The 26,689-nt window shown below is 35.2% G+C and overlaps 2 protein-coding genes across 3 annotated transcripts; one reads left to right on the forward strand and one right to left on the reverse strand.

Annotated features, from left to right (window-relative positions):
• Positions 1–1,926: 1,926 nt before the first annotated feature.
• LOC113779413 (apoptosis-inducing factor 2-like) lies at positions 1,927–5,269 on the reverse strand. 2 transcript variants are annotated; one of them, XM_027324989.1, is made up of 5 exons: positions 5,158–5,269; positions 4,743–4,905; positions 4,245–4,501; positions 3,147–3,598; positions 1,927–2,373 (listed from the first exon to the last, which is right to left on the reverse strand). In XM_027324989.1, exons 2-5 carry the CDS (start codon positions 4,868–4,870, stop codon positions 2,101–2,103), a joined length of 1,110 nt encoding a protein of 369 aa, XP_027180790.1. In that variant the 5' UTR covers positions 4,871–4,905; positions 5,158–5,269; the 3' UTR covers positions 1,927–2,100. The 2 variants fall into 2 exon arrangements, with proteins under 2 accessions (XP_027180790.1, XP_027180797.1); XM_027324996.1 differs by having other exon boundaries at positions 5,154–5,269.
• A 9,079-nt stretch (positions 5,270–14,348) lies between these two features.
• LOC113783384 (serine/threonine-protein kinase Nek5-like) lies at positions 14,349–23,519 on the forward strand. Its single transcript, XM_027329509.1, has 14 exons — positions 14,349–15,038; positions 15,151–15,217; positions 15,466–15,531; positions 15,625–15,671; positions 15,771–15,816; positions 16,022–16,102; positions 16,189–16,231; positions 16,329–16,378; positions 16,752–16,833; positions 17,577–17,626; positions 20,121–20,194; positions 20,778–20,829; positions 20,911–21,555; positions 21,629–23,519. The coding sequence occupies exons 1-14, from the start codon at positions 14,941–14,943 to the stop codon at positions 23,159–23,161; spliced, it is 2,934 nt and encodes a 977-aa protein (XP_027185310.1). The 5' UTR covers positions 14,349–14,940; the 3' UTR covers positions 23,162–23,519.
• The last annotated feature ends 3,170 nt before the right edge of the window (positions 23,520–26,689 follow it).

Raw genomic sequence — 26,689 nt, forward strand, 5'->3', positions numbered from 1 at the left:
TCCATACGTGAAATAAGAGGAACAAAGCTAACTCCAAGATATGGCGAATAGCTCAAAAAAAAAAAAGAAAAAATTGATGTGAAACATAAACGATATTGTGTACGTTGTCTGGAATTATACAAACTGTATCCATGCAAAAATGTAATTGAAATTGCCTGCATTTCTTAGAAATCTGTCTAGTTCCTACTTTCTATAAAACAAACATTTTAATTCTAATTCATCTAGAGTTAAAGACTCAAAATAGATAGGAATTCTGCTCCAAATCCATGCAAAATCTCAGTGATGACACATGTGGCCTCTTTTTGTTTTCCCCTTTACATCTTTCTCCTCTGTCACTCTACAAATGTCTTCTGCACCATGGCTGAGTTGCAGCCCAACCGGTGCAGATTGTACGAATAAAAGTCTTTATAGAACTAGCAGTTACCGTTACTATAAAGTACTAAAATCTCACTATATTCTTTGAATCAGTACGGTGATACTTTGGGTGGTCACCTTTATTCTGGGACTATACCTTTTATGGTGTGGAATGACGACCATGCCCTTCTGATGAACCTGCTTCTTGAATCTTGATGATGCTGATTCTTGACAGCAGGATATAATACACAGAGATGCAGAGCAGCTAGCTAGCTTTAGACTATAGATAGAGTTAGCTATCTACTTGAGGAGATTCGATTTATATCATGATGCCTATTTGCAGTTACATGCACAGAGACACTAAAAAGAAATTTTGAGGTTAGTACAGCTGAGATTTGCAATGTGATAGTGGTCAAGAAGATGGTCGACAGCGTGCAGTCATCACTCATCAGTGATCAAAAAATGATGTCATTGGAAAAAAAAATTTCTTTTCTTCAAAAATTATTTCTACCCATGTTATTTTCTTTGTTTGATTTTGGATTCTTTTTGATAAAATAGAAGTTAATATTATTAATAAACTAGTTACAAACCAGCCAATACAATTTACTTGACAAAGATCGTTGCATTAATGGCAGATAATACATAAACATGACACAGTTTTAGCTCATATGAAAAATCATTAGATTTAACAGAGTTACAAAATAAGAAAGATTACACTGTAAATCACAAACCATCACCAATTGCACGAACTGTTCCATAAATATCTATACATGTCTATTTCTTTAGATTTATTATCCAACCGATTCAAGTTCAAAGCTAATGTTGAAATCTGATGAAAAGATCCAAAAATTCCAAAATTAACATATAAACCAGAAAAAACTCATAGAAAAAAAAAGGATTTTTTGCAATTCATCTCCCTGATCTACTTTTGATTTGCAAATTAACTGTCAAAATTTAGTACCTTATGCTATCTAAGTGTAGCACTTTTAGTAGACGAAATTTGTTAATTACTGTTGAATGAAACAACCATACATAATACCATTATGCCTCGGAGCAATCTTTTGAAGTCCAATAGCTCTTGGCTCCCCGATCTACATCGATTGCCGATTTAGGTTCAAGAAAATGTAGAATAAAGATTTGTAATCAAAGTCATGTAAGTAATCAATGTACCACCTCATCATGCAGATGGTGTTGATCCAAATGGCAGACTTGGGAAACTACTGGGTAAATCATGTATAGCTTGTGGTATGTATTAGGACCAATTAATCATCAAATAATGACAGTTGATCATTCTTTGTTTAGTGGGTATAAATAAAAAGAATGACCAACCAAAAGAATTGGTAGATTGTGATTGGAAATAATGCACCAGGTGATATTGTTACATGGTATACCTAATATTTTTCTCATAGAATCCATTAAAAGTGGAATTGAGTTGATTAGTACAAAAGCATTTGCCTCATTAGGCTTTTGGATTGATGGTTCAATACCATTTAAGCTATTTTTACATACACCAACATGTCGGCAGATTATGACTTTCACAATCATAATAATAATGTAATATAGCTAAGAATATGTGAAAACTGATATCTCTAAAGAAATGAATCAATGATCATAACTCAGGAGTTGGAGTTATGCACGTTTGGATGAACAAATGAATTTTGGTGCAGATCATACAGGGCAAGAACAACTTGCAAATCAGATGATTTGTGGAAAGAATATGTATAAACAAGGCAATCAACCCCAAAACTAGTAGTGAACAATATGAGGGTTAAGGTCCATCGCCTTCCTTGTTTTCCCAACAAATAGATCCTTGGATTTGATCAAACCAGGAACAAGACCAATCAGTGTTGTGAAAGGAAATTGAGCCACTGCATCATGCCTTCCAAGTGAAACAATAACCTTGATTGAACGAGGCTTGTAAACGGCCATCTTGCTTTCCTTTTGTCCATCCATCAATATCTTTATGTTTTTTGCAGCAATCAAAGCATGCTTTTGAGCTAAATACCCTTGTTTAATTTCCTGGTTTACAAGTTCATCTTATGTTAGTACTGGAATTGATTTCTGATGATATATCAAAGCTGTTTTAAACTTTGAATCTACTATCAGCGGTCAGCACTAAAGAAATAGTATATAAAGTATGACATTGATGAAAGAGAGCCTTTGATCATGGCATGACAGAAGTTAATATTGCTAACAATCCTCCCATCCTGTGTTTCTATCCTCCTATTTATTGCTTGGATAATTAGCAGTTACCCAAGTTCCTCTTTCATTTTTCTTCATCCACTCTTAGTGTCAGTTGTTACAGAGAATCCCAGACAGAAAATTCTGAATATCAGAGGAAGTTCAATGCCATGAAATTGCATAAAGCGCAGTCCGAATTCCTCCTATTCCTTTAACCACAGATACCAAGTTAAATCTCAGAGGCTGCTCTGCATTTTCAGAACTACCCAATTTGATTAGGAATTCAGGCCCATCTTTTTACTAGGAAGGCAGAAATGCATAATCTGGTTCAAACAGCACAAGATACTTACACCAACTGGAACAAAACACGTAGTTCTACACTTATGATTTATTCATGAGAGTTGCAGATGAAACCTGTTACTGAATTTTGAAATTGACATAGTGACTATAAATGCACCAGAACATCCCTATCATATTTGCATTTGTCTAATTCGAGGTCCAACTTAAATGCCCAATTAAGTGAAAAGAAATAGCCATAGTTCCTTGATCAACCATGAAAATGCAAAGAGAAGAAGGAAGAAAGAAAAGTTTATGTGCTACTTAGGACTCACCTTAATATCTGTGATATCTCCAATTGCAAAGATATTCTTGTGACCCTTGATTCTCAAGTTCTCATCAACTTTCAATCTCCCAAAACTATCCATGCCATCCTTCAAGATGGTTTCTTTTAGCCACGCTGAACCCACTGGTTTTCCAGTGCACAGAAAATGGCAATCTGCTTTAATTGTTTCACGAGATGAAGTTATGTAAGCGTTGCTTCCATCTGAACTTCTAACCAACTCAACAAATTGCTGCAATTTCACTTCTACGTTTTTGTTTTTCAACCAGCCTAAAGTCTTGTCAGAAGCTTTGGGTCCAATAAACTCTAGCAACCTAGGTCCATCATGCACCAAAACAACCTTCTTTTCTGGAAAATCAACAGCAATTTCTGCAGCAAGTTCAACTCCAGTAGGACCACCTCCGACAACCAAAATGGAACGAGCAGCTTTAATCTTTTCATTTTCTGCCACCAAGAGAAAATGCAATTTAAAACATGACATCAAGGATGTGATACTCTGTCGGATGTAAGATTTTCAAGGAAATTTTAATTTAAATTTAGCTGTAGTTATTGGACCAAAAACATCATGTTTGCTCTACAACCATCACAGATTTCTGATATCTCTCTGCTGCCATGGAGCAGGATCTAGCTTTTATCACCAGTGACTGGATGACTATGATTAAGCAAAAATAATATCCTAGTGAAAAATTAGGCCAACATCTAATTTAGTTGTGGAATCTAATTTTGTGCTTGAGTCATTATAAATCCAGAAAACAACAGATCAGAAAATCCTTACAACTCCAAGCATGCGTTTGCCCTGCAAAACTTTTTGTCAAGGTAAAATGAAACATAGCACGTTCACTCCTAGTTCACACACAAATGTCATCAATAGATAGTACAATTTGCTTGTCTGTACCTATACCATTTCTATGGACAGTATAATTTGCTTGTCTGTAGCTATACCATTTCTATAGAAGTTTAATCTGCGTGTCTGTTGTTCACTTGTAAATTTCAGCAATAGATAGTATAATTTGCTGGTCTGTAGCTATAGATAGTATGATTTACTTCTCTGCAGATAGTATAGATAGGAGCTATACCAATGCAGTAATACCTGCTTGATACTCGGTAAGTCTCTCATTTCTAATCTTGGGAAGGGGATCATCATGGCCAGTAGCAATGACCAGGTAATCGTAAGCAACAAGGCGACCCTCTGCAGTTAAGACATCAGAATTGGTAATATTGATGGCTTTGGATACTACAAGACGGCCATTAGTCAGGTAATCTTTATGGTTGATCACTGATCTCTCTGCAAATGAAGGCTCCACCATTCCTCTTAAGCTTGCCCATGGGATCTCAAAGTACTCTTTCCTGTTTATAATATCACAGAAGAGCAAGTTATATTGCAACTATTTTATCCTGAACAAGTAAGCGAAGCAGAATTTATCTCAAGCCACCAAATATTAACTGTGCAAGATGAAGAATAAAGGCAAAACAGACAAAAGTAGATATCAATAATGACTACTAAAGAAACTCATCATACGAGAGCCAATTGAAGTGTCCAAATTCCGGTAATGATCAGCAGAGGAAAAAAATCAGAATGAGAGCTTACTGATCAATGAGGGTGAGATCTGCAGTGAACTGAAGAGACTTAGCAATGAGGGAGCCAGCTACTCCACCTCCTATCACCACCACCCTCCTCCCTCCTCTTCCAATTCCCATGTCCCCTGCCTTCTCCATCCAACTCTTCCTCCAACAGTATCCCTCTTCCTTTTCTGTACTAATATCACAAAAACAACATGATGTTTATCTAGTAAACAAGATTTGCAATGAATGACAGAGAGAAGAAATTGGCCCCAGAAAGAGCTGATAAACGAGAAGAAACATTTGTGTGGCAAGGAAAGTGGTTGGTGTTTACTTGGTCGACTTGAAGAATTTTTTTAGATAAGACTTTTGATCAAGATTTCATTCAATAAAACTATAAATTGTGCCTTGAGAAATACTACTAAAGAAAGACATGTACCAACATGTTTGTCAACTAGTGAGAAGGATTCTAGGAATGTTCATCAGCTGGCGTCCCTTGAATCATGGGATTGAAGAACTTTCCCATTAAGCTTTATTTTTTCCTGCTTCTGTAGTTGACTTTTGCTTCTTGGGTTTAAACAAGTACTAGTTGATACTATACATTAATTTTTGTTCAAGTTGGCCATGACCGTGTCAAAAGAACTTCATGTGAAAATACTAGGTCAACCATCTTACTTGACTTGATAAGAACATTGATTGAAAGTCAAAAGCATCGAATTTGAGTTTTGCTAGAGTTAAAAAAAAAAAAAAAAGAAAAGTCGTCGGGTTAATGCTTACATAAAGGCCGGAAGTTAGAATGGAAAACCAATGCAAAAATAAAAAAGGTGATGTTTAAGTTGTTTGCAATTAAATCATGGAAAATGTTATTTGTATTTTATTTTTTGTAATTTGCACTTTCACTATTTGTTTTATCATATAATCTGATAAATGAAAATTATACGATTAAAATGATAGAAGGAGTGTGATTAAATTATACGAGAAAGGTTTTGAGGTTGTACAGATTGTTGCCTTTTTTTTTTTTTTTTTTTTTTTGCCCTTTTGGATTTCCCTTGGTAAAGTTCCCATAAGTTGTATTAAGTTAAAAAAAAAAAATTCTATTAAGTTTTGGGCGGGCCCTTTATTAACCTCTTTTGAAGCCTTAGATGTCTTAACGGGGAGCGTTAAGGGAATTGGGTGGATCCCTTAAGCTGTGTTCTGTTTGCGCATGAGCCCATTTATCATTCTCCAAAATGCATCCCGCCCATTTTGCCAATTTGTGTTGGATAGGCATTATTTGCAAATAATTATGAGAAATGTTATTTGTACTCTCATTTTATTATTCACGCATCCACTATCATTTAAAAACTATATGATAGAACAAATGGTGGAAGTGCAAATAACGAAAAAGGGAATATAAATAACATTTTCCATAATTATTTGCTTGCATCATAAACATGTTTTTTAATCACTTTTTTATGTCATATATGTCAGACATATTTTTCAATCAACTTGTTTTATCTTTTCAGCTACCTTTTTTTATTTCATATATATCACATCATAGAATTATTACAGTAATTATTTCAAATAATAGTAAAGTTAGTAACTGCAACATTAACTACTAGGCAACTTTGAAATTCCTTATTTAACTCCCAGGTCTTGCTCTTTCTCCTTTCTAAAGTTTAGAGTCTCCATCACAGAACAACACAAAATAATATGTTTGTGAAATTGCCACTTACAAAATACCATGTCAAAGTGAAGGAGATTGATCGACAATTTGCAAGCCCATTAACGCCATGATGACAAAGTTACCAGCCTTGTTGGACAAAGCCAAGTTAGAAGTGGGCTTGCTTGTAAGCTAGCTTTGGTGTTTGTGTTGCCCAGAAGCCTATCCAGATCTTTAACTTTTGGACTTAAACCATTTAAATATTGGGCTTTGGATTGTCAGGTTTTTGGCTTAGTTAGGCATATATCGTGTTTGGATAGAAAATTATTTAAAAAATTATTTGAAATAATACTGTAATACTTTTTATAATGTGATATGTGAGATAAATGGTAGTTGAAAATAGAAAAATTATGTTTGAAAAATATATTCATGATATAAGCAAAAAAATTTTAAAAATAAGATGATATCCAAACAAACCCCTGTGGTTGTTTGGCTAAGAATTTATTCGCCTTTTAATCCATCTTAATTTATTTGTCCATGCATGAGGAAGAAAAAACAAAAGAAGTGTCATTAATACATAGATTCAACATTTGGGCAATTACAAGGAAAAGCTAAAGGGAAATGTGAAAGAAAAAAACCCTTTATCACATTAAAATACAGCTTCAAGGTGAAGACTTTTCAGGTAGAAAATCATAGGTTATAATGAAATTTCACTTTATTTTCTTCATTATTTTGAAGGTGGGGGGCTGCGTGGACCTAATAGGTGAGCATATCAATTTCAGAGCCTTCAAGAGATTTGAAAAACACCTAATTCTTGAACTTACAGCAACAAATTATGGTATGAAATGGTCCACTAGGCCACCCCTAATTATGAATGGTATCTTGGCTCTGATTAGAAATCCATAAGTCCAATGATTATAATTTATAACCAAGAGAACAAATATAAGGAGGCATAGAAACATTAAACTCTAAACGGTCATGTTAGTAATTTTAAAATTTGCAGTTCGACTCTCAAACTCTTTCTTTTTTTCTTGTGGTTGAAAGTTTTTCCCGAATAATCATATTTTGTGACTTTTTATGCTCATTGCTGGTCCTACATGGTGTTAGCCAGGTTACAATTGATATTGAGATCAATTTAAGCCTTGGTGAAATTGCATGTCTATTCATTTTTATGATAAAAACTCGTCAAAAAGTGTTTGATAATTTTTTAATGCTTTTCTGTTACTTTTTTGTTTGAAGTATTATTTAATCAAATTTTTTAATATAGAAAAGTTATTTTGCCACTAAAACTTTTTACCCCCCCCCCTCCACCCCACCCCACAAAAACAACTTTTTTTCAAAACATACATATAAATTTCCAGAATTGTTATAGTAAGCAATAATGGTGATCTTGAACAGTGCTATTTTAAGAATGAAGCCAATAAACTAAACATTCACAGTCACATGTACTCTTGTACTTTGAGATAAATGCATGTGGCCATCTTCAAGCAAAAACGAAGAGAAGAAACAAGAAAATTCCAAGAAAGTCGATCATGCGGCTTTAACTTTATTCAATAACCTAAGCTGGCAGGTAAAGGACCACTCTGTTTTTTTTTTACTATCAAACAAGATTTTGTGCCATGAAATAAATAGAACATGTTCGGACCCAAAAAATTATTCATAAATAAAGCAAAAGATTAGGTCCTCAGGAGGGTGGACTATCTTTAAAAATCTTCTAAAAGAGGGAGTCTGAAAATCTATTTTGTGGCAACAATTTGACATTTTCTCATGACTGGTAATTTCAATTTCTTGAAACCTTTTCAGCAGGAAGAACTGCACTATACCTCATGGTATAATTACAGACCAAATATATGACAAGACACTGGAGAAAACCAGCAAAAAAAAAAAAAGAAATTGAAGGAATTTTAAACTTAAGCCACAACAATATTGTATTCCTCAATAATTACAATAGATTAAATAACATGATCCTTTATTGAAAGAATTAAGGGCTATAAACTGAAAAATATGTTATCTTGGTAGATGTGCTGATCAGATTTAGGGCAAAAACCCTATACAGATTAGGAGAAAGAGAAGGCAATGGATAACTGATTTTCATATTAATCCTGTAGAATTTACACACTTCTTCCAGTTAAATTCCCATTAGAATTTGTGGATGGAAATGTATCCCACCAAAAATGTGGTCGATGGCCATAATAGACTAGTAATAATGTTGCAATGTTTGCCTTGATGCATAGAAAGCGTAGTGAAGCTCATTACAGAACTGCAGATGATCTTTAAAAGGTTAAAAAAAAAAAAGAAGAAAGAACTGCAGATGAGAAAAAAAAAATTATAAAGACCTGTGAAATAAACCAAACTTGAGAAATTAATTAGTTACAGTTTCATACTTGGTTTATCTAATGATGAGTCCTGTGTGCAAATGATCTTTCATGATACACTATATACTGTGTACCATCCATTTTGTCAAAAGTTACGTTTATAAAGATTTTCTGTTTCATGCATACATGTTACGTTAATAATCTTCTGGTTACTTTCTCAATGTCAAGGTGTTAAGAAGTCATGATTTTAATAGGACAGTTAACGAAACCATGATTAAGCAATATCGTTTTCTTAATAATATGGTTAACCCCCACCTAATGATACTCCATTATTGGGGGGTTACTAACTCTAGCTAGCATCATAATCAGAATCAAGAACATTCAAAATGAAGAAAAGTGGTCCATAGAGGTAGGGTAAACCAAAAGGTGATTTCCCATTTTACCTCATTAGCAAGTGTGATAGACAAGTGGAAAGAAAGTGAATATTGATTTTTTTTTGGGTGACAAGACAAAGATTAAAATCAATGGTGGAATCAATGCCAAAAGTAAACCAATAAACTTGATTCCCAAAATATTAATTTATCATGTGATTAAAGATTAAACTATATCAATTACATGTTCATCCAACATATATGGTACTTACTTGATACTCCCATGCAGTGCTTATATATAGCTCAACATTAATTACATGACCAGCTAGGCAGCAGTCCATGTAACCCATCTTTTATAGTAGTACTTTTCTACAATTTTGGCTTCGCATAAAGTACTCAAAATCTCAGTTGCAATTGTGGTCTTGAAGCTAACAGGGACACTAGTACAAACCCATGTAGATGTTTATATTTGTTGTGTAGAATCTTCATGTGAGCATGAGAATAAAGAATTCAGAATGAGAATTACAGCCTATTACTGAGACAAAAATACAGTAATTTATCGGCCTTTTGGAGCTTGGAATTTAGAGGCAAATGAGAATCCCCGGACCTCCCTCCCCCATGCAGTCGGCTCTATCAAACAAAAACAGACAATTTGCAGTGGCAATTTAACATCTGCCATTGTCAAATGACAATTTTACTACTAATAGCAGCATGAACAATTTTTTGTCAATTAAAGTTTACGCCAGTGTGAGGAGAATTGACATGCATTCTTGTCCTTTTTTTGACATGTCTAAATCTAACGTGATTAGTATATTGAGATTTGAGGGTTATTGCAGATTTTCTTTTGATACCTAATTTTTTTAAAAAAAAAAAAAGAAAAGAAAAAAGAGAGAGAGAGGAAAGAATAGACAGTGGTGTGAATAAAGTAACGTTTTGTACTCATGAACTGATGTAGCAAATTTCGTGTAATTTTCTTTAACATTTTGCACTCATGAACTTGTGTAGTTCCATAAGAAATACTTAATAGTCCTTGATGGCTTTGAAGTTTCAATACATGAAAACTTTTTTGTTCTGAAAAAATTAGTTACTTGTAATATCATGTCATACCACTGCACTGCACTTTTGACACTTATCTGAGTAGCATATTTTAGTATCTCTTACAAAGGTAGGCTTATAAATTGAAGTTTTTAAAAAAAAAAAAAAAAAGAAACCCAACACTTTTCTTTAATCATTATTATTATCATTTGATCCTCAATTTTCAATTGCAAGTTTTGTCATGTGACACATGAAAACACCTAGGGAATATCAGCCATGTTAAAGGGGTCAATGTTGTAACTTTGTAAGTACCCCTCCAAGAGCACCTTCCATCCTATGTAATATTATTGTAATTGAGGGGACTTGAATGGCGTTCCCGCCACTGGCCATTTGGTCTAGTGGTCATCACCATTAAAGGTGATGCTGGAGGTCAGGGGTTCAATCACTGCCTCCCACAAATTTGTCACAATTTGTGACGGTCTTAATTGACCTTCATCGATGGAGTCTGTACTCACATCGAACCCCTTCCCCTTAGACTAGGCTAGATTAGGTTATAGGACATCTATCGTTTCGACAAAAAAATAAAAGAATGGCGTTCCCTTTAATTTATGTGTTGGCAATTTTATCATGTCTTCTTTTGTTTCAGGATGCTTCTTTGCCCCTCCTTTGACGTCTCCTTAGTATTATGATTTCTTTTATCATGACTTAGTACCTTTGCTTAGGACAACAAGATTGGGACTTGGGAACTATTTTGCTTGCTATCAATCCTCTGGCTTCCTAAAGTAGGGCAATTCTATGGTCCCTTTAGCAGCTCACTCGCACCAAAGAAAATCTTCCTAAGCTTTAGAAACTCAATGAACATTGGGTAGAATATTCATTCAAGATTATTTTCAGGTGATGTAGATGGTATAACATCAAGAATTACTTCCTCATGTATGTTCATTTTCACTTCAAATTTTACAATCACAAAATGAAAAGCTTTATTTAATCGTCCTCTCTTTAATTTACTCACAGACACCATTGTCGTCATTATTTCATGACAAAGAAAGGACCACCATTTTTGGTAGGGGTGGTGTGCCTTAAATCCCCTTTATGGGTTTTGGGAATAAATGTCTGCATGGTACCACACTATCTCTGGCAAGGGGTGAAATATTTCTGTGGGTTTGAAAAAATTGCAATACTTTTTTTAATAACTTTTATATCATATAAAAAAATACCAGCAAAGGTACAATAAAAATTTTCAAAAACACTTCAAAAATAATCATCCAAACCGAAGTAACGTTTTGAGGTCACGAGAAAACCGCTCGCTCTTTCGTTTTTTTTTTCCCCAGTGAAGTGTGAAATGTGAAGAGATAATTAGCAACTCCGTTTTTTAAAATTGAATTGGATTGATTACTTTTATACAAAATAATCTTAAAAAACTACTACTATTCCCAATTAAATATATCAAAACACATATTTCTTTTAAATTTGTAGTTGCATCAAGGCCACTCAATGGGCAGGTGCATGGGCGCAGTGCTAGCCGGGGAGCATAATGCATGCAAGCACATGGTAATCAAAATTATATGCACCCCTAATTAGATCCCTACCCCCATTAATACACCCTACTACGATCCTTCGTACATCACAAAATCTAATCATTGAGAAATTGTACTGGATTAGGTAGCTAAAATATTTTGGTCAAAACAAAAAAAAATTCTGTGAAATTGGTGGTTGGGATTAAAGTTAGTAGGACCCATATTTTGTGGTCAACGGTGATGATGAAGCTGCATCTCACCATCATGAGTTGTTAAGGGGTCATCTCTATTTGATGGCTATGCGCTAGCGCGTAGAGTATTTAATTTTGGCTGAAAAACCAGCTGGGTGTGTCGGCGGAAGGTAAGCAGTCCCATGAGCTCGGCTTCATTCTTCAATGACGTTATGGATAATTTCAGAAACCTCTCCCAATATTTTTGATAATTTTAATTAGCATTCTTAAACTGAGAAAAAATTACTTATCTCCCATATTTTCAACTTTTTGTAACAATGTAAATCCATTTTTAAATATATTGTTAAAAAAAAAACTCCTTTTTGGATAGAGAATATATTTTCATTCTAATATTCCACTTTTCTTGTGTACCTTTTTTATTTTCATAAAAAATCTCGTTAATCTCTTAAACTTTTAAAAACTTGGCCGATTTGGTTTTGTAGTTGAAAATTATAGGATGTTAACAGTATTGAAGGACCTTTTAATAGTTTTCATGTCATCAGTCGGTACAATAAACATAAACTTTAGAAATTCACAAACACTTTTCAGCAAAAGAATAATTTCTTTTTGGTCTTTAAAAGCATCTTAAATGAGTTTCTAAAAATAATATTAAACGTGCTTTTTTTTCTAGTTTTCATAAATTCTAACAATTTGAAAAACTTCCTAAGTTGATTGCAAATGCTTTGTAGTAAATTAATAATATTTTTTGGCTTGAAAACACCTTGAATACTCTCTTAAAAATAAATTATTTATACCTTAAACCCTGGTGTTATATTATGTCCCACTAAAATTGCACATTCACATAATTTGTCTATTGATTTCAAGCTTTTCTTAACATATTTTTAATTTTGAAAAAAAAATGACAACAAAAGGTACTTTTGGAATGACAACATCTTCTCTATCCAAAAATGAGTTTTTTTAATAATATATTTTGAAATGGGTCGATAATGTTACAAAAGTCAAAAGTAAGGGAGGCAAGTGATATTTTTCAAATTTCAGTTTTACTAAGTGAAATTAATTAAAACCTCAAGGGAGGTTTCTAAAATTATCCCATGAAGTTAAGTTGCTAATTTCATCATCAATTCTTGATAATTGTATACGTGCCACTATAAATTTTGGTCAAATGACGGAAAAGTGAAATTAAGACAATACAAAATGGACTTAAATAATTCTCTGTCTTGACCTCAATTCTCCAAGAATATGTTTCCAAGAATTTGTGAAATCTGCTCCACAGTTGTTAGACTAAAGTTAGACTTCGGTTAAATGAAATGGCTCATTTGTAATAATGGATGAGTCAAAGGAGTCATGAATGAATCAAATGTTCAATAGAAATTGTTGAAAGTCAAGTAGTAAAACTAATTGACTCATTTTCATTAGCAAAAGGTCGTAACTTAGGTGGTGTTTGAACTATATATAGTTTTCTACTAAAAAAATTTTTTAGACTTTTCGTGAATATATTTCTTAATCAAAATTTTATTTTACATACATTAAATTGTTACAATATACTTTTTTCTTCAAAAACTCCAAAAATAGCAATTCAAATGAGTTTCACGCAGTAAAATTGCCGTCGTAAATTTGTGAACCCCCTAATATTAATAATCGAATAGACTATGCAAAACTGTAATTGACATTTCAAAACCGGATGAAATAAATCTACACTTCTCTATTTTGAATTTTGCACATTGAATGCAGTATTGACTTGTACCATAATATTAAATCTTATATAAAACATGAATTTAGAATAAAGAGGTGCAGATATAACTCTTCAGTCTTCACATCCGAAACGTATATGTGATGCACAGGCTGATATCATGCATCAGTTACATGACATCTTTTTGTAGTACGGATGTTTATATTCTATAACTTGATTTAGGAACACTATAGATATAATTAAAAAAGAGCAATTTTTACCCTAACATGTTCAAAGTCTAAAAATTAGTTGAATAACATGTTCCAAATCGGGTTAATTATTAATCTTCCTTCGTAGACAAGATTAATGCTCCTACCTACAACCATTTCTAGCTAAGGGATGCTTCTCCTTCTTTTTTTTTTTTTTTTCTGACATTTTCTTACTGAAATAAGAATTTACGCAAATAAACCTAATCCCCACAGTAACTCCAAAAGCCGGTAACTTTTGGAGTCCTGTGAGGGACTTATCTACCCAAACCCAACCCCCCCAATACGGATGTGGGATAGAAAACTCCACAGGGTGCCCCGCTGCTAAGAAATAAAGACCCCCCAAACCCCCGAGAATGAGTTTTCTTTCTGACATTTTCTTACTGAGGTAAGAATTTACGCAAATAAATCTAATCCCCACAGTAACTCCAAAAGTTTTTGGAGACCTGTGAGGGACTTATCTACCCAAACCCCAACCCCCGATGTGGGATAGAAAACCACACAGGATTCTCCTCGAGAATATACTTTTCCCTCCTAGGAAAATAGTAACAGCAGTGTAGTACACTACCATTAAATAGCTGCAGTTACTGCACAGAAATCAGAGAGGCAAGGAAGGAAGAGAAGAAGACAATGGGAGTGAGTGAGAGACAGAATTTGGTTGGAAGTTGTAACTAAACCTACCTCTCTTGCTATCTCTCCCCAACCATGATTAGCCACTAAACCATATTATTATTAATTTACTTTTTCTCTTTACACAACTTCCCAAATTTAAAAAATTAGCTTTCTTTTTTCCAATTAAAATAGTGCTAATGATGTCCTGTCTCACTTGCACTTTCACAAAAAATTTGGAAAGAGAACACCTGTAGGAACTGTTTGTTTAGATCAGAAAACAGACCTTAAACAGCCAACAACAGCCCAAGAAGGAGAGAAACAAGCACTTCACGTACACAGACAGACACTAGTTTGTATAGCATTCATAGAAGTGAAAGCCCAGAAAGCATTTTCGGTGTTGAGTAGATAATCAGGCTTGGTAATGCATTTTCCCAGGTGGGTTCTTTTTGGTTTGTTTGAATTTGATGTTGAAATGGGTCAAAGAAGGTGGAAAAGATCCAAGGATTTTATCTTTTTGTAGTGTTTATTGGGTTTCTTGAGTGTGTAAATTTGGGGTGTTTTTAGTTGGAGAAAGATTGTTTTTTTGAGTGGATTTGGGAGGTTTGAGAATGGAGTCAAGAATGGATCAGTATGAGATCATGGAGCAGATTGGCAGAGGGGCTTTTGGAGCAGCCATTTTAGTCAATCATAAGCTGGAGAGAAAGAGGTAGGTGCAATGTGGTTGTTGTCAATTTATTTCTATATATTCTGTAATGTAGATTGATTTTTGGAGTATCTGTTCAGAATCTTTTGTTGGATTGTGTCGATATTCATTTTAGGTATGTATTGAAGAAGATTCGATTAGCTCGACAAACTGAGCGTTGCAGAAGATCTGCTCATCAAGAGGTACACTTCTTGGGTGTGAGGGGGGAGGGGGGGGGTGAAGAGAAATGAAAATGATTGAATTTTTTTTTTGGCGAAACAATTGATTATTGCAATTTGGTTGAATTTGGAACGCTCTTCGCGTATTTATTTCCCGTTTGCTCCAAACTTTTAAGTTTTGCGCCCTCTCTAGTTGCGTGTATCTGCTGGTTAATATGTGGTTAAGGTGAGGTGAAATTGATAATCGACATTTTGCCAATTTGGACATGCAGATGGCTTTAATTTCTAGAATTCAGCACCCATATATTGTTGAATTCAAGGAGGCATGGGTGGAGAAGGTGAGATGAATCATAAAATCTATACTTGGTCATTGGTTATTGTTGCTAGTACTTTATCAGCTGTTTTTGATGCAATGTTTGTTCATAATGTAGGGTTGTTATGTTTGCATAGTTACTGGCTACTGTGAAGGTGGTGACATGTAAGTTTTATACTGAAAATGAATCCTATATCGGTTTTAGTGTTCACGTCATTTCTGATATTGACAGTTAAATTCTCTTTATGCATACCTCTTTATCAGGGCTGAACTCATGAAGAAATCAAATGGGCAATACTTCCCGGAAGAGGTATTCCTTTCACTTTTTTAGTTGGGAAAATGATTTTTGTTGAATCACAACACATAAAGGGGTGGTGCTGTTATTGAGTTATGTGCAACATATTTCAATATTCTTTAAGAAGATAAGTTTTAACTTAGAATTTCAGTAACTTTGAGATATGCTTGGTAATTATATCTATGTTATCTGACTACTTCTGACAATGTGGATCATGCAGAAACTATTGAAGTGGTTTACTCAACTACTGTTGGCAGTGGAATATCTGCACTCCAACTTTGTCCTGCATCGAGACCTTAAAGTATATACCCCAGTACCAGTTGAAATTTTGGGCTTTTAGGAATTTATGTTGAGATTATGACTTATTTCTGCACCATCTTCTTGCAGTGCTCTAACATTTTTCTCACAAAAGATCAAGATGTTCGTCTTGGTGAGTTCAGCTTTCTCAATTGAATATTGAATGACATGCTTAATTTGTATAAACCTTTATACTGATTTTTATATTGGAAACTGTCATTCTTGTCCAGGGGATTTTGGACTTGCTAAAACTTTGAAGGCTGATGACTTGGCTTCTTCAGTATGTATCTCTCTTTGTATCTATTGATTGTCTTTTTAGGAATCAACCTTTTTTTACTAGCATGTTTAGGATACCTGCTATAATTTGAAGAGACAAATAATGCACTTTTCTACAAGGATTTTCCTTTCAAGAGAAATGATCTAAGTATCGTTTTACTTTAGTTGCCTTACAATGAGTTCTTGGTTAAACTTAAATGACTTATAAGCATGTAGCAGGGATTTGGTTAGAGAATTTCAGCCTTGGCTCATTGTGGCTAATCTGAATTCATCTGGCACTTTCTAATGAATTAAGCTATAACTGCTATATTTCAACTGCTTTCTCTGTGATTAAGTGTCAAAGATGTTTTACCAATTGCTTGTTTCTTTCTACCCAGGTAGTTGGGACTCCCAATTACATGTGCCCTGAACTTCTTGCTGATATTCCATATGGTTTCAAATCCGATATTTGGTCGCTAGGTTGGTACATAATTTTGCTCTATCTTTCTCCTTGCAATGTAGCATTTGTATTTAACTCAATGCAAAAAGCTATGTATTTCTTCCTGTGACTTGTTATTAGATGCAATTATCATCAAAAAATTCTGACACTAGTGGCGTTATTAGTACTGCTCTTTTTATTGGTGACTTGATTGGTAATCAAGCACTAGAGTCGAAGAAATGAAGCATATACTTTCTCCTTGCCATTTGAGTTTCACTTTCTATGTATATTATGAAAAGCATATTATCACATATAGAGATGTGCATGGTTATAGATTTTCCAAATTTGCTTTACTTCCCAATGGAGTGGATTGAATTAGACAGAACTAGTCAAGTTAATTTTTTGGTTTACTTTTGAGTAAGTCTTACCATTTTCGCTAGTTCTTTAAGGTATTCAGTCGAGGAGATGGTTATTCACTTGAGGCAAAAAGAAAAATATCTAAGGTTTTTATATTTATTTTATTTTTACATAGTTTGAGTTATTCTGGAAAGAAATAGTAACATCTTTTGTTGGATTCACAATATGTGTACCCGAGTTTTGAAGTTTTACTTGGTTCTGAGTTTTTCAATTAGTATTTGGCTAACTTTTGTCAACTCTGAACATTTACTTTGTTAAGTAGCTGTCATCAGACTCGACATCTAGCATGTACTTCTTGTTATCTCTTTCTACAAAATTTTTTCCTCTCTTTTTAGTCTTGAAATTGTTATTGTTCTTTTTGGAACAGGTTGTTGTATGTATGAAATGGCTGCTCACCGGCCTGCATTTAAAGCTTTTGTAAGACATCCAGCCTTCTTTTACTGATAATCCTCTTTATTTTTTTTTATTTTTTTAAAAGCATTTCTTTTTGCAGTTCAATCCTGCCATTGATCAATCTACTGCGAATTACAGTTGGATCATAATAGCGACTAATTATGAATTAATAGTTCTGAATCTTATTGGATGATGGAGGGATGGAATAGAAAATTCTACTATTAGAAACATTTGATCTTGCATAAAACCAATGATATACAGCTTTTCTTAGGTGTCCATGCAGCATAAAACGTTAGTTTCTTAGGGCTTGTTTTGTTTACAATCAGGTGAACTGGTTTTTGGATCCTATAGTGCTTAATCAATATTAAGGTGATAAGTACTCCATATTAATGGCATAATCCTGCATCTGCCGTCTTATGTAACTCTAAAAGCTTGAATCTTCTTTCCTGAATAGATTTCTGACCTCCATTTCCAAAATAATCTTTCTGTTCATTGCTATCTTTATTGCTTCCTCTGATTGTTGCTGCCACTTTCCTTCCCATTCTCATTTCCACAACCTTCCTGCCGACTCTTCTGGTCTTCTACTATTCCACTGCTTCAACCCTCTCCAGTTGCCACTCTTAGTTTGACCATTCTCTGCCTTCTCACCACTCCCAAGAAGATTCTCTTCACATCTGCCAGCTGTGATCAATGGAGCTACCCAATGTTGCAGGGGATGATTACTACCTGTGGAACTGGTTTCAACTTCAATAACTCTCACATTAAGCCAGTAGGATCAACTTGTGAAGACTTAAACCTGCTGTAGGTTATTTCTGCCATAGCATCTGTTACTTTGAAGTCCCAATTCAGTTAGATTTCTTAAAATAGTCAGAAGTTGTTCCATGGAATCAGAATCCTGATGTAGATGGGTCGCAACGTCTTGAATCCTCTGACCAGATGGAAGCTCCATATTACCATAGTAAAGCTGTAGTAACTCTTATCTTATCCTGAATTTGTGATTTGATGGTATTGAAACAAAGGTGCCCCAGCCTTTTGGTCATGTTCTCCTCATTTAAACTGCGAAGGTGACCACCCACCCTGAATACGATAAGAACAATGAGCTGAAGATATGCAACCCCAAATATGGTTAAAATGTCCTGAGCCATTTCGGATAACAAGTTCAAGAACCTAGGGTCCATATCATGATCAATCAAAAATGCTTCCTTCCAGACAGCTTAACTCCATCAAGCCTGTAGGAGTAGTAGTGAAGAAGTAGACTAGAAATCACCTTTTTTGGTTGTTGACCAAGGAAAAGCATGGGACTTGTTGGGCTGGGCGCTCTTTTTCTTATCTTATGATATTTTGAAATAGGTTCTCAAAAGCCCGATTCCGATGGTTATGGTTACAGCAACAGTTAACCTTCTGGGTCTTGACTAGGAAACTGGCTCCGTGAAGATGCTTCTTTGGTGTTCTTCCAGCAGATGAAAATAAGAACCAACTAGCCAACCAGAAAAAATGGCTTCCGTATGTGCAGTGAGCAGGACATATTTTGTTTTAAACAGGTGCAGGTCTGTCTTTATACCAATGTAGAGGTTTGTATGAAGTCTTATGCACCACAAAGACTTGAGCTTCTGCAGATGTAGTGGATTTCTGTTTTCTTCTTCACTGGAAAAAAAATTGTTGAAACTTTATTGCTGTTGCCATGGGATGAAGGTTGTGCAGGATGGGAAATGGTGGTCTGATGTTGTGAATGTCCTTTGTAGCGTAACCAGACATTAGCGATATTGGGTAGATCTTTGTCAATTTGGTGCCAACCACAGGATTATTTGAAAGTTGGACATTACCTCATTCTATTGTACAAAGCTTGGGGAGGTCATACTAAACTGAGACATTTTGGTGACTTCCTTTAGTTCCTCGTTGATGTATTTGTCACTCTCTGTTATCCAATCCTGTCAATAAAATGAGCTTCTTGTGTGATAATAGCCCTAGAACTATTATCCAATTAATTCAATTGAAACCTTTTCGGCGGTTATGTGATTGGCTGGTTCATGTGAAACTTTGCAGACCAGAGTTTTTCTCATTGAAAGTTGCCATATCCTTTTGTACTTGGACTGTGCTAATTGACTGCTACATGAAACTTCAACTGTTCATTTGCTATTTATTGTAATCTTATCAACCATTTCTCTGTTTGACGAGGTCATCAACGATTCCTTTGCCCAGATGTTTTAAGCTGTTAACACTCCTTATAGGATCAGCCTAAATTTAAATTTCATTGTATCATTTTCTTCTTAATTTATGAGACTTTTGGAAGATAAAGGATGTACTTTTAAAAGAGGACTTTTGCTGTCTGCATTTTGTTCTTTCTTCTTGTCTTTTAAGTAAGTAAACTGGCTTTTTTGTGCCGCTTTCCTACTGGACATAACTTAAGAATTAATAGACTCGACGTTAGCGCAAAAAATTGCAATTTCCTCATTTTAATGCTTTTTCTGCGTGCATGGATTCCTTGTTGATCTTTTTCTGGCATGATGCTGTGTTTCAGGACATGGCTGGATTGATTAGTAAGATCAACAGATCATCAATAGGTCCTTTGCCTTCTTGTTACTCTCCTTCCTTGTAAGTTGGCTTCTGCTGTTTACTCAAATATCAATATTGTTGTGAACATCTTAAAACCCATACTCCTTTATGAATCACTTAGTCATTTATCTATATTGGAATCCCCTCAGCATATGTGGGCGATGTGACCGAGCAGTCATGCAGTCACTTATGTATAGTTGCATACATTTTTCATATTCATTGATATTTGTTACGCTTTGTTTGCTTTTATGAGCAAGTATTTGCACTTCCAGGTTCCTGGGTGGTTTTCCTAGGAAGCTATTACATTCATTGTCTAGTATATTGTTTGTGGATGCAAGTTGATGTTTGTTCATAATTGCTCATACTCTTGATGTAAATAAATTCCTGAACAGCCCGTGATGTCTGAACAGCATCACAGTTTGTTTTTGTCTGAACAGTATGAACTGGAAAGAGCTTTTCTATGTCACAGTTCTCTGAAGATGAGATGATATTTTGATCTTCTCAGCTTCCCTGAAAATTTTATCGCAATCTTATTTTTATTTGGTGTATTATGTTGCATTGTGTTGCAATACTTGCTCATGCCTTGTTTCACAGAGAATAACATTTCCTGTTTCCTTCTCAGGAAAACACTTATCAAGGGCATGCTAAGAAAGAATCCTGAACATCGGCCAAGTGTAATCTTCTATAGAAGACAATTTTGATATGCAGTTTTCATCAGGATGTAATAACAACTACATGATCACAATATTTTGCAGGCATCTGAAATCCTAAAGCACCCTTATCTACAGGCATATGTTGACCAATATCGCGTATCCTTCACACATGCTCCTGCCAACCATCCTGAGAAACTTCTGACCACTCGAGATTCTCGGAAGAATATGGCTGAAAGCCAAAGTAGTAACAGCTCATGCAGTGATAGAGATAGTTTGCTGTCAACTGAAAGAAATGTTCAGGCCGTGGTGTACAACTGTGAAAAAGGAACCAGTGATGCAGACTTGGCTTCTGTTGATGATGATTCTTCTTCTGGGCTGCTTCATCCAGGTGATGAACCACATGGATCCGACATATGCACCACGAATGTTGAGGATGCTGAGATGATTAAACCCTTCCCTGATGAGCAGAGATGTAATTCTGAAGTCAAGCAGCCAAGGATGATAAGAAACATCATGATGGCTCTTAAAGAAGGAAAAGCCAGAGAAAACAGTTCTCCCATGAGGAACCGAACAAAGGTTGGTGGCATATGTACACAGAAAACTAATATTGAAGCACCTCCCAAAATCCCCAGACCTAGTTCAGTTACACCAGGTTTAAAAGGAAACACAGATATGCCATCTCCTGTCACAGCCAAGGCCGGCTCTGAATCTGTCAAACGGCCTGCGATGCAATCTTTGAAGCATCAGGTACTAGCTGTATCTTGCATTACAATTGGTATCAGCATACCTTGTTATTCGTATTAATGACATTTCTCTGCAGTTACCTGTTTCTGATTCCACCCCTAAGACTAGACCAAGACATGAGGTGATCCCTCCTCTTCCTGTAAAGAATATTCCTGAAGATGGATTTCCTCTGAGGCCAAGACAAAAAACTCCTCCAAATCTAGTGAGACGGTCATCATGCCCTGGAAGGATGAAAAATGTTGGACTTGATGCTCCTGTTCCTGCAAGTAATAAGATTGTTCCATCTGAGACTGCTGAAGATCCCGAGAGGAGTCCTGATTCAGGGCCTAATGGCTGCATGACACGTGTTTCTAGGGGAACTTTGCAGCAAACTCACAAGGCATCTAAAGGAGCTCCTACGGAGAGCAGCAATTCTGCATCCTCTTCTGTGTCAATCCAAGCATTCGAGATTTGTGATGATGCAACAACTCCATTCATTAATTTAGCAGCGCAGATATTTTGGAATCAGGAGCACACGACTGAGACTGGAAGTTTAGAATCACGGCCAAGCTGTTCAGTCGGTTCCTCGTACTCTGACATGCCTGAAAATTCTTCTAGAGAGAATCATGGGTTTGAAAACAAACCTGTAGCGTGCTTAGTAGAAACACCAAAGCAGCATGTCAGACACAAATCTGAAGCGTGCTTAGTGGAAACACCAAAGGAGCATGTCGGACATCAAAGCATGGATAAGGCTGCTAATAACAGCAAACTGATTTCAACTGGAGATTTGGAGATTCCGTTTCGGCATTCTGAAGAGCTGCTTCCTTCTAAAGATGAAGCCTCAGTTAAGAGGTCAAGTGATAGGCCTGATGTTTCAACTCCAGCAATCCACCCATCTGCATCCAGTGGTGATGACAAGTTCATGGTAAAGGAACTCCAACTTTCAGTACCTGAGAGCACTACTCTTGGTATCTATCCTGTGCCATCCAGCCAAAAAAATTTGCTGTCAGATATGGGAACGATTCAGCAAAATGTCATTATCGAAAAACCAACTGGTAATCATCTTCCACCAGCTTTCGATGATGTGATTCACGTCATTCGGCATAGCAGCTTCCGAGTTGGAAGTGATCAACCAGTGATTGATACAGTGGATAGAAACTTAGATGTGGGGAAGCTAATAAATGTGGTGACAGATGATGTTGATATTAAAAACCTAGCCACTACACCAAAATCTCCTGGTTGCTCTGAGGCTCTGAGTTTAAAATCAAACCTCTCAGATAATGCAAACGCTAAAGAAGTGGACGTGAAAGCTCCGACCAATCACTTCACTCCAGCTCCAAAGTTAGATTCTTCAGAACCAGCAATAATGAATTCTCCTGTAGCACAGGAGGAAGCCCCAACAACACCAGCAAAGGAAACTTTGGATGTCAAATCTTTCCGGCAGAGGGCAGAGGCACTAGAAGGGCTCCTAGAATTGTCTGCAGATTTGCTTCAGCATAATAGACTAGAAGAGCTTGCTGTTGTTCTAAAACCTTTCGGAAAAGATAAGGTTTCTCCAAGGGAGACAGCAATCTGGTTAGCTAAGAGTCTCAAAGGGATGATGCTTGAAGACTCAGGACGGATGTCATGAACAATTAGCCAAAACCCTGCTGGTAGGAGTCTTTTTTTCAATTCCTTGCATGTTCATCAGGCTCCAAAGATTTGGCATTCTCCAAGTTCCACTAAAAGTTTTCTACATAGATTTAATACATGTTTTCATCTTCTTTTTACTTGGAATTCTTTCAGTGCAATATTTTGTACATAGTGGCAACAATATAAACCCAATAATTTTTTGTTCCAGAAAATTGTAAGGATATCTTTTGGAACATCATATCGTTATCCTGTTAGTGAGATTAGAAGTACTGTTCCTTCTTGTATCACCCGAAGGGATATTCTCAGAAGAAATCTTGAGAATGCTTTGTGCAGATGTACTGTTACATCCATTCTCATTTGCACGCGCAGGCTAATATCTCCCTCCATTTGCTTTCAGCTAAATCTGGGCAAATCTTTTCCTTGAGCAGACTTCCATGTTGTTGCATTGTTTTAGAGGTTACTGTGTTGGTTGGTACCGTACATCAACCAATGCAGTTGAGAAGACAAAATTTGCCTTCTCGGACAATTTACAAATGTCATTCATCAGATATACAATTTGAAATGTCAAAAAAAATGTTTGAATGGATCAGGATCATTAAATACACAACTTTTTGAAAATCAAGAATATTGTCCGGACTAATCTCAGGATCATTAAAACATGAAGGGTTCTTGAACATTCCAGCTCGAAGTTTTACACTTTTTAACCAAGTTTCACCTGCTTAGACCCTTTAGTGCCAAAATTCCATGTTTGAGAACATATATATTACTTCCAAGTTAAGTTCAAACCTAGGCCTCCATTCTCTGCATGCCACGATATTCTGGAAAAAGTTTCAAATTTGCACGTGTTTGAGTGTTGACCTCGTGCTTTCCTAATTGACGACTGAACGAGGGGAAGTATTGATCTTTGGACACTTGAGAAAGAGTACAAGGCGCGTCTGCAAGCATCCGCGTATGTCCTTTGCGGCTCTGGTGATTGACTCCATAGTCCACGGACCGTGGAATCCAGGAAAGGTCAATCGCCCACAAAGACTGCTGCAAGTTGTCACCAAACCAATCTGCAGTGTGGTAGATGAAAGGCTTTGGATTTTTTTTTTTTTTAAGTACACAATTGGTATACAACGTGTAACACTGAATTTATATAGTTAATCATCAAATCTATCTACCGTGTGTGGTTGATGAAAGTTGTGAGTTTTTTGTTACACAAGTAGTATATATATATATTTTTTGGTAGTACAAAGGCTGCATTATTGTTCATTTAGTTTAAGGTAATCTTGCTCTATTTTTTGTTAACTGCACTTTCACTGTTTGTTTTATCAAATAGTTTAATAAATAAAAATCATATGATAAAAATGATAATAGGAGTGTGACTAACAAAAAGAGAAGTGTCATTATACATTTCTCTAGTTTAAAACACTCGTGTTACTTGTTCAATACAATGTGTAACACTAAGTTTGATATTAATTATTTAGTAAATTATGAACGATACGAATCGTGTATGACATTTTAAATATATGATTATTCATCATAAATAACTTGTTACAATTTGTGAAAGTGATGTAATAATCATGTATTGATCACCCGTACACGTTAATTTTGTTAAAATTATATACCATAATTTTACAATTGAATTTTTGTATTGGCCGCCAATCGATCTTACAACTATTATTGTCTCATTTTCATGATTTTTTGTTGTAATTAGAAGTTTAAATGGCTCGATTCTGATTAATAATACAAATCAGAGCATGCCCCAAAATCATAGATTATTTATAAGAATTCTTATGAATCGGTAGACAATTCGAACACACCCGAGTGTTTGTTGCCCACACGACCCATTTCCCTGACGCCGGGACCCTCGGATGAAGTTCCTACCGTAACGTTGTGCATAGGACTGTCAATGGGGCTGGGCCAGCCCGAACTCGGCTCGCTTGGCCCGACAGAAAGCCCGACGAGCTCGATCATTTAGTGAGCCGGTCTGAGCCTGAACCTAAAAATTAGGCCCGAATTAAATGTGAGCCGAGCTTGGGCCTTATTAAGCTCAAACCCGATATAGGCCCGACCCTTTAATTACCTATATATATAATATTTATATTTTGATATTATGTATAATTATATATCCAAATATATTATTACTAAATACTAAATATATACATAAATTACAAAACACAAAAATACATCTAAAAACTCTTTCATGAGCTTTCTTGAGAGCCAATATTGGTAATGCATAACTAAATCTCTAATTTTTCTTATTGGTTGAGTAAATTTTTGTATTGGCATAATATTGGTTGATTTTTTTTTGGTCTACAAACACAAAAATCATCAAGCATATTTGGATTTAAATCACAAGATTATAAAACAAGTTTCAACTTTTAAAGATGTATTGGCTTATGATCGCATGTTTTATTACTATTTTTCATGCATTTTAAATGGATTAAATATAAATATTGTTGAAAAATTTTTGGTTTATATACGTTTTAAGAACTATTATTTGTTCATGTTTAGTTTTAATATTATAGTCTTGTAAATGTTAAATTAGTTTTACAACTTAATAGTTATAGTAATTATATTAAGAAAATTAAGGAGTAATAAGTGAGTTTGGGCTAAGCACAATTAAGGCTCACAACCCGAATATTATGTGAGTTGAGTATGAGCTTCACATTTACGAACCCGAAACTCATAACCCGAAACCCGAAAATGATTCAAATTAAATGAGCTGAGTTTGAGCTCATCAAAGTCCGGCTCATTAGGCCCGATTGACAGGCCTAGTTGTGCAGATGCGGTGCCTGAAATGGGATGTGACGTGGAATATGACGTCAAGGGCAACAGCTGCCTTTTACCCCGCGTAATTGAGAAAAGGGTCAAAACTAAGTCAATTAATATAAGAATGAAAAAAGTTGGATTGATTCATTTGGCCTTTTCGTTAATTTAAAAAAAAAATGCAGAATATAGATTGCTGAATTTTCTTGGAGTCCTAATTAATTTTAGGTTGTCTTTTTCTCTTTCCCAAGTAAACCTACTAATAAAACCATGTTCCATAATTCTTACATAGATAAGGCCTAAAAAAATATATCGGTGGTAAGTAGTATTAATTGATTGTTTTTTCATAATTTTGTATTAAGTATAAGTAGGTTTCCAAGTGTATTTCTTACTCATTTTTTAACCCTCCAAATTTTTTCATGTTTTGGCTGTCGAAAGTCATGATGTACAATTTTTTAAATGATTTTGTCCACCCAAATTCCTTTTTTTTAGCATAACTTTCAATAGTGGGATTTACGCTTTGAATCTCTAATAAAATTAAGCACAGACAGTAGTTTGCCAACATTTTCTGCTCGAATACATGTACACAAAGAAAATGAAATTTCACTTACCCATCTCTTAACCTAGAAAATTTGTTTAAAACATTCCTTACATTTTGTTTAATGAACTTTTTCATCATTTACTTTTAAAATGTTTATTTCCATCCTTTACAAATTCAAATTTGTAAAATTTAGTGATAATCCAAATTTTCGACTACTTTTTACCCTGAATC

The sequence above is a fragment of the Coffea eugenioides genome, chromosome 1, assembly GCF_003713205.1.
Source record: "Coffea eugenioides isolate CCC68of chromosome 1, Ceug_1.0, whole genome shotgun sequence".
In the NCBI taxonomy this organism is placed as follows: Eukaryota; Viridiplantae; Streptophyta; class Magnoliopsida; order Gentianales; family Rubiaceae; genus Coffea; species Coffea eugenioides.

Bases quoted from the DNA above. Each gene is read 5' to 3' on its own strand.
- LOC113779413 (XM_027324989.1), bottom strand. From the start codon at position 4,870: ATGGAGAAGGCAGGGGACATGGGAATTGGAAGAGGAGGGAGGAGGGTG. The intron at 4,502-4,742 runs GTAAGCTCTCAT...TATTATAAACAG, and splicing joins GATCTCACCCTCATTGATCA to GAAAGAGTACTTTGAGATCC. The intron at 2,374-3,146 runs GTGAGTCCTAAG...CTTGTAAACCAG, and splicing joins GAGATATCACAGATATTAAG to GAAATTAAACAAGGGTATTT.
- LOC113783384 (XM_027329509.1), top strand. From the start codon at position 14,941: ATGGAGTCAAGAATGGATCAGTATGAGATCATGGAGCAGATTGGCAGA. The intron at 16,379-16,751 runs GTATGTATCTCT...CTTTCTACCCAG, and splicing joins CTGATGACTTGGCTTCTTCA to GTAGTTGGGACTCCCAATTA. The intron at 17,627-20,120 runs GTAAGACATCCA...GCTGTGTTTCAG, and splicing joins GGCCTGCATTTAAAGCTTTT to GACATGGCTGGATTGATTAG.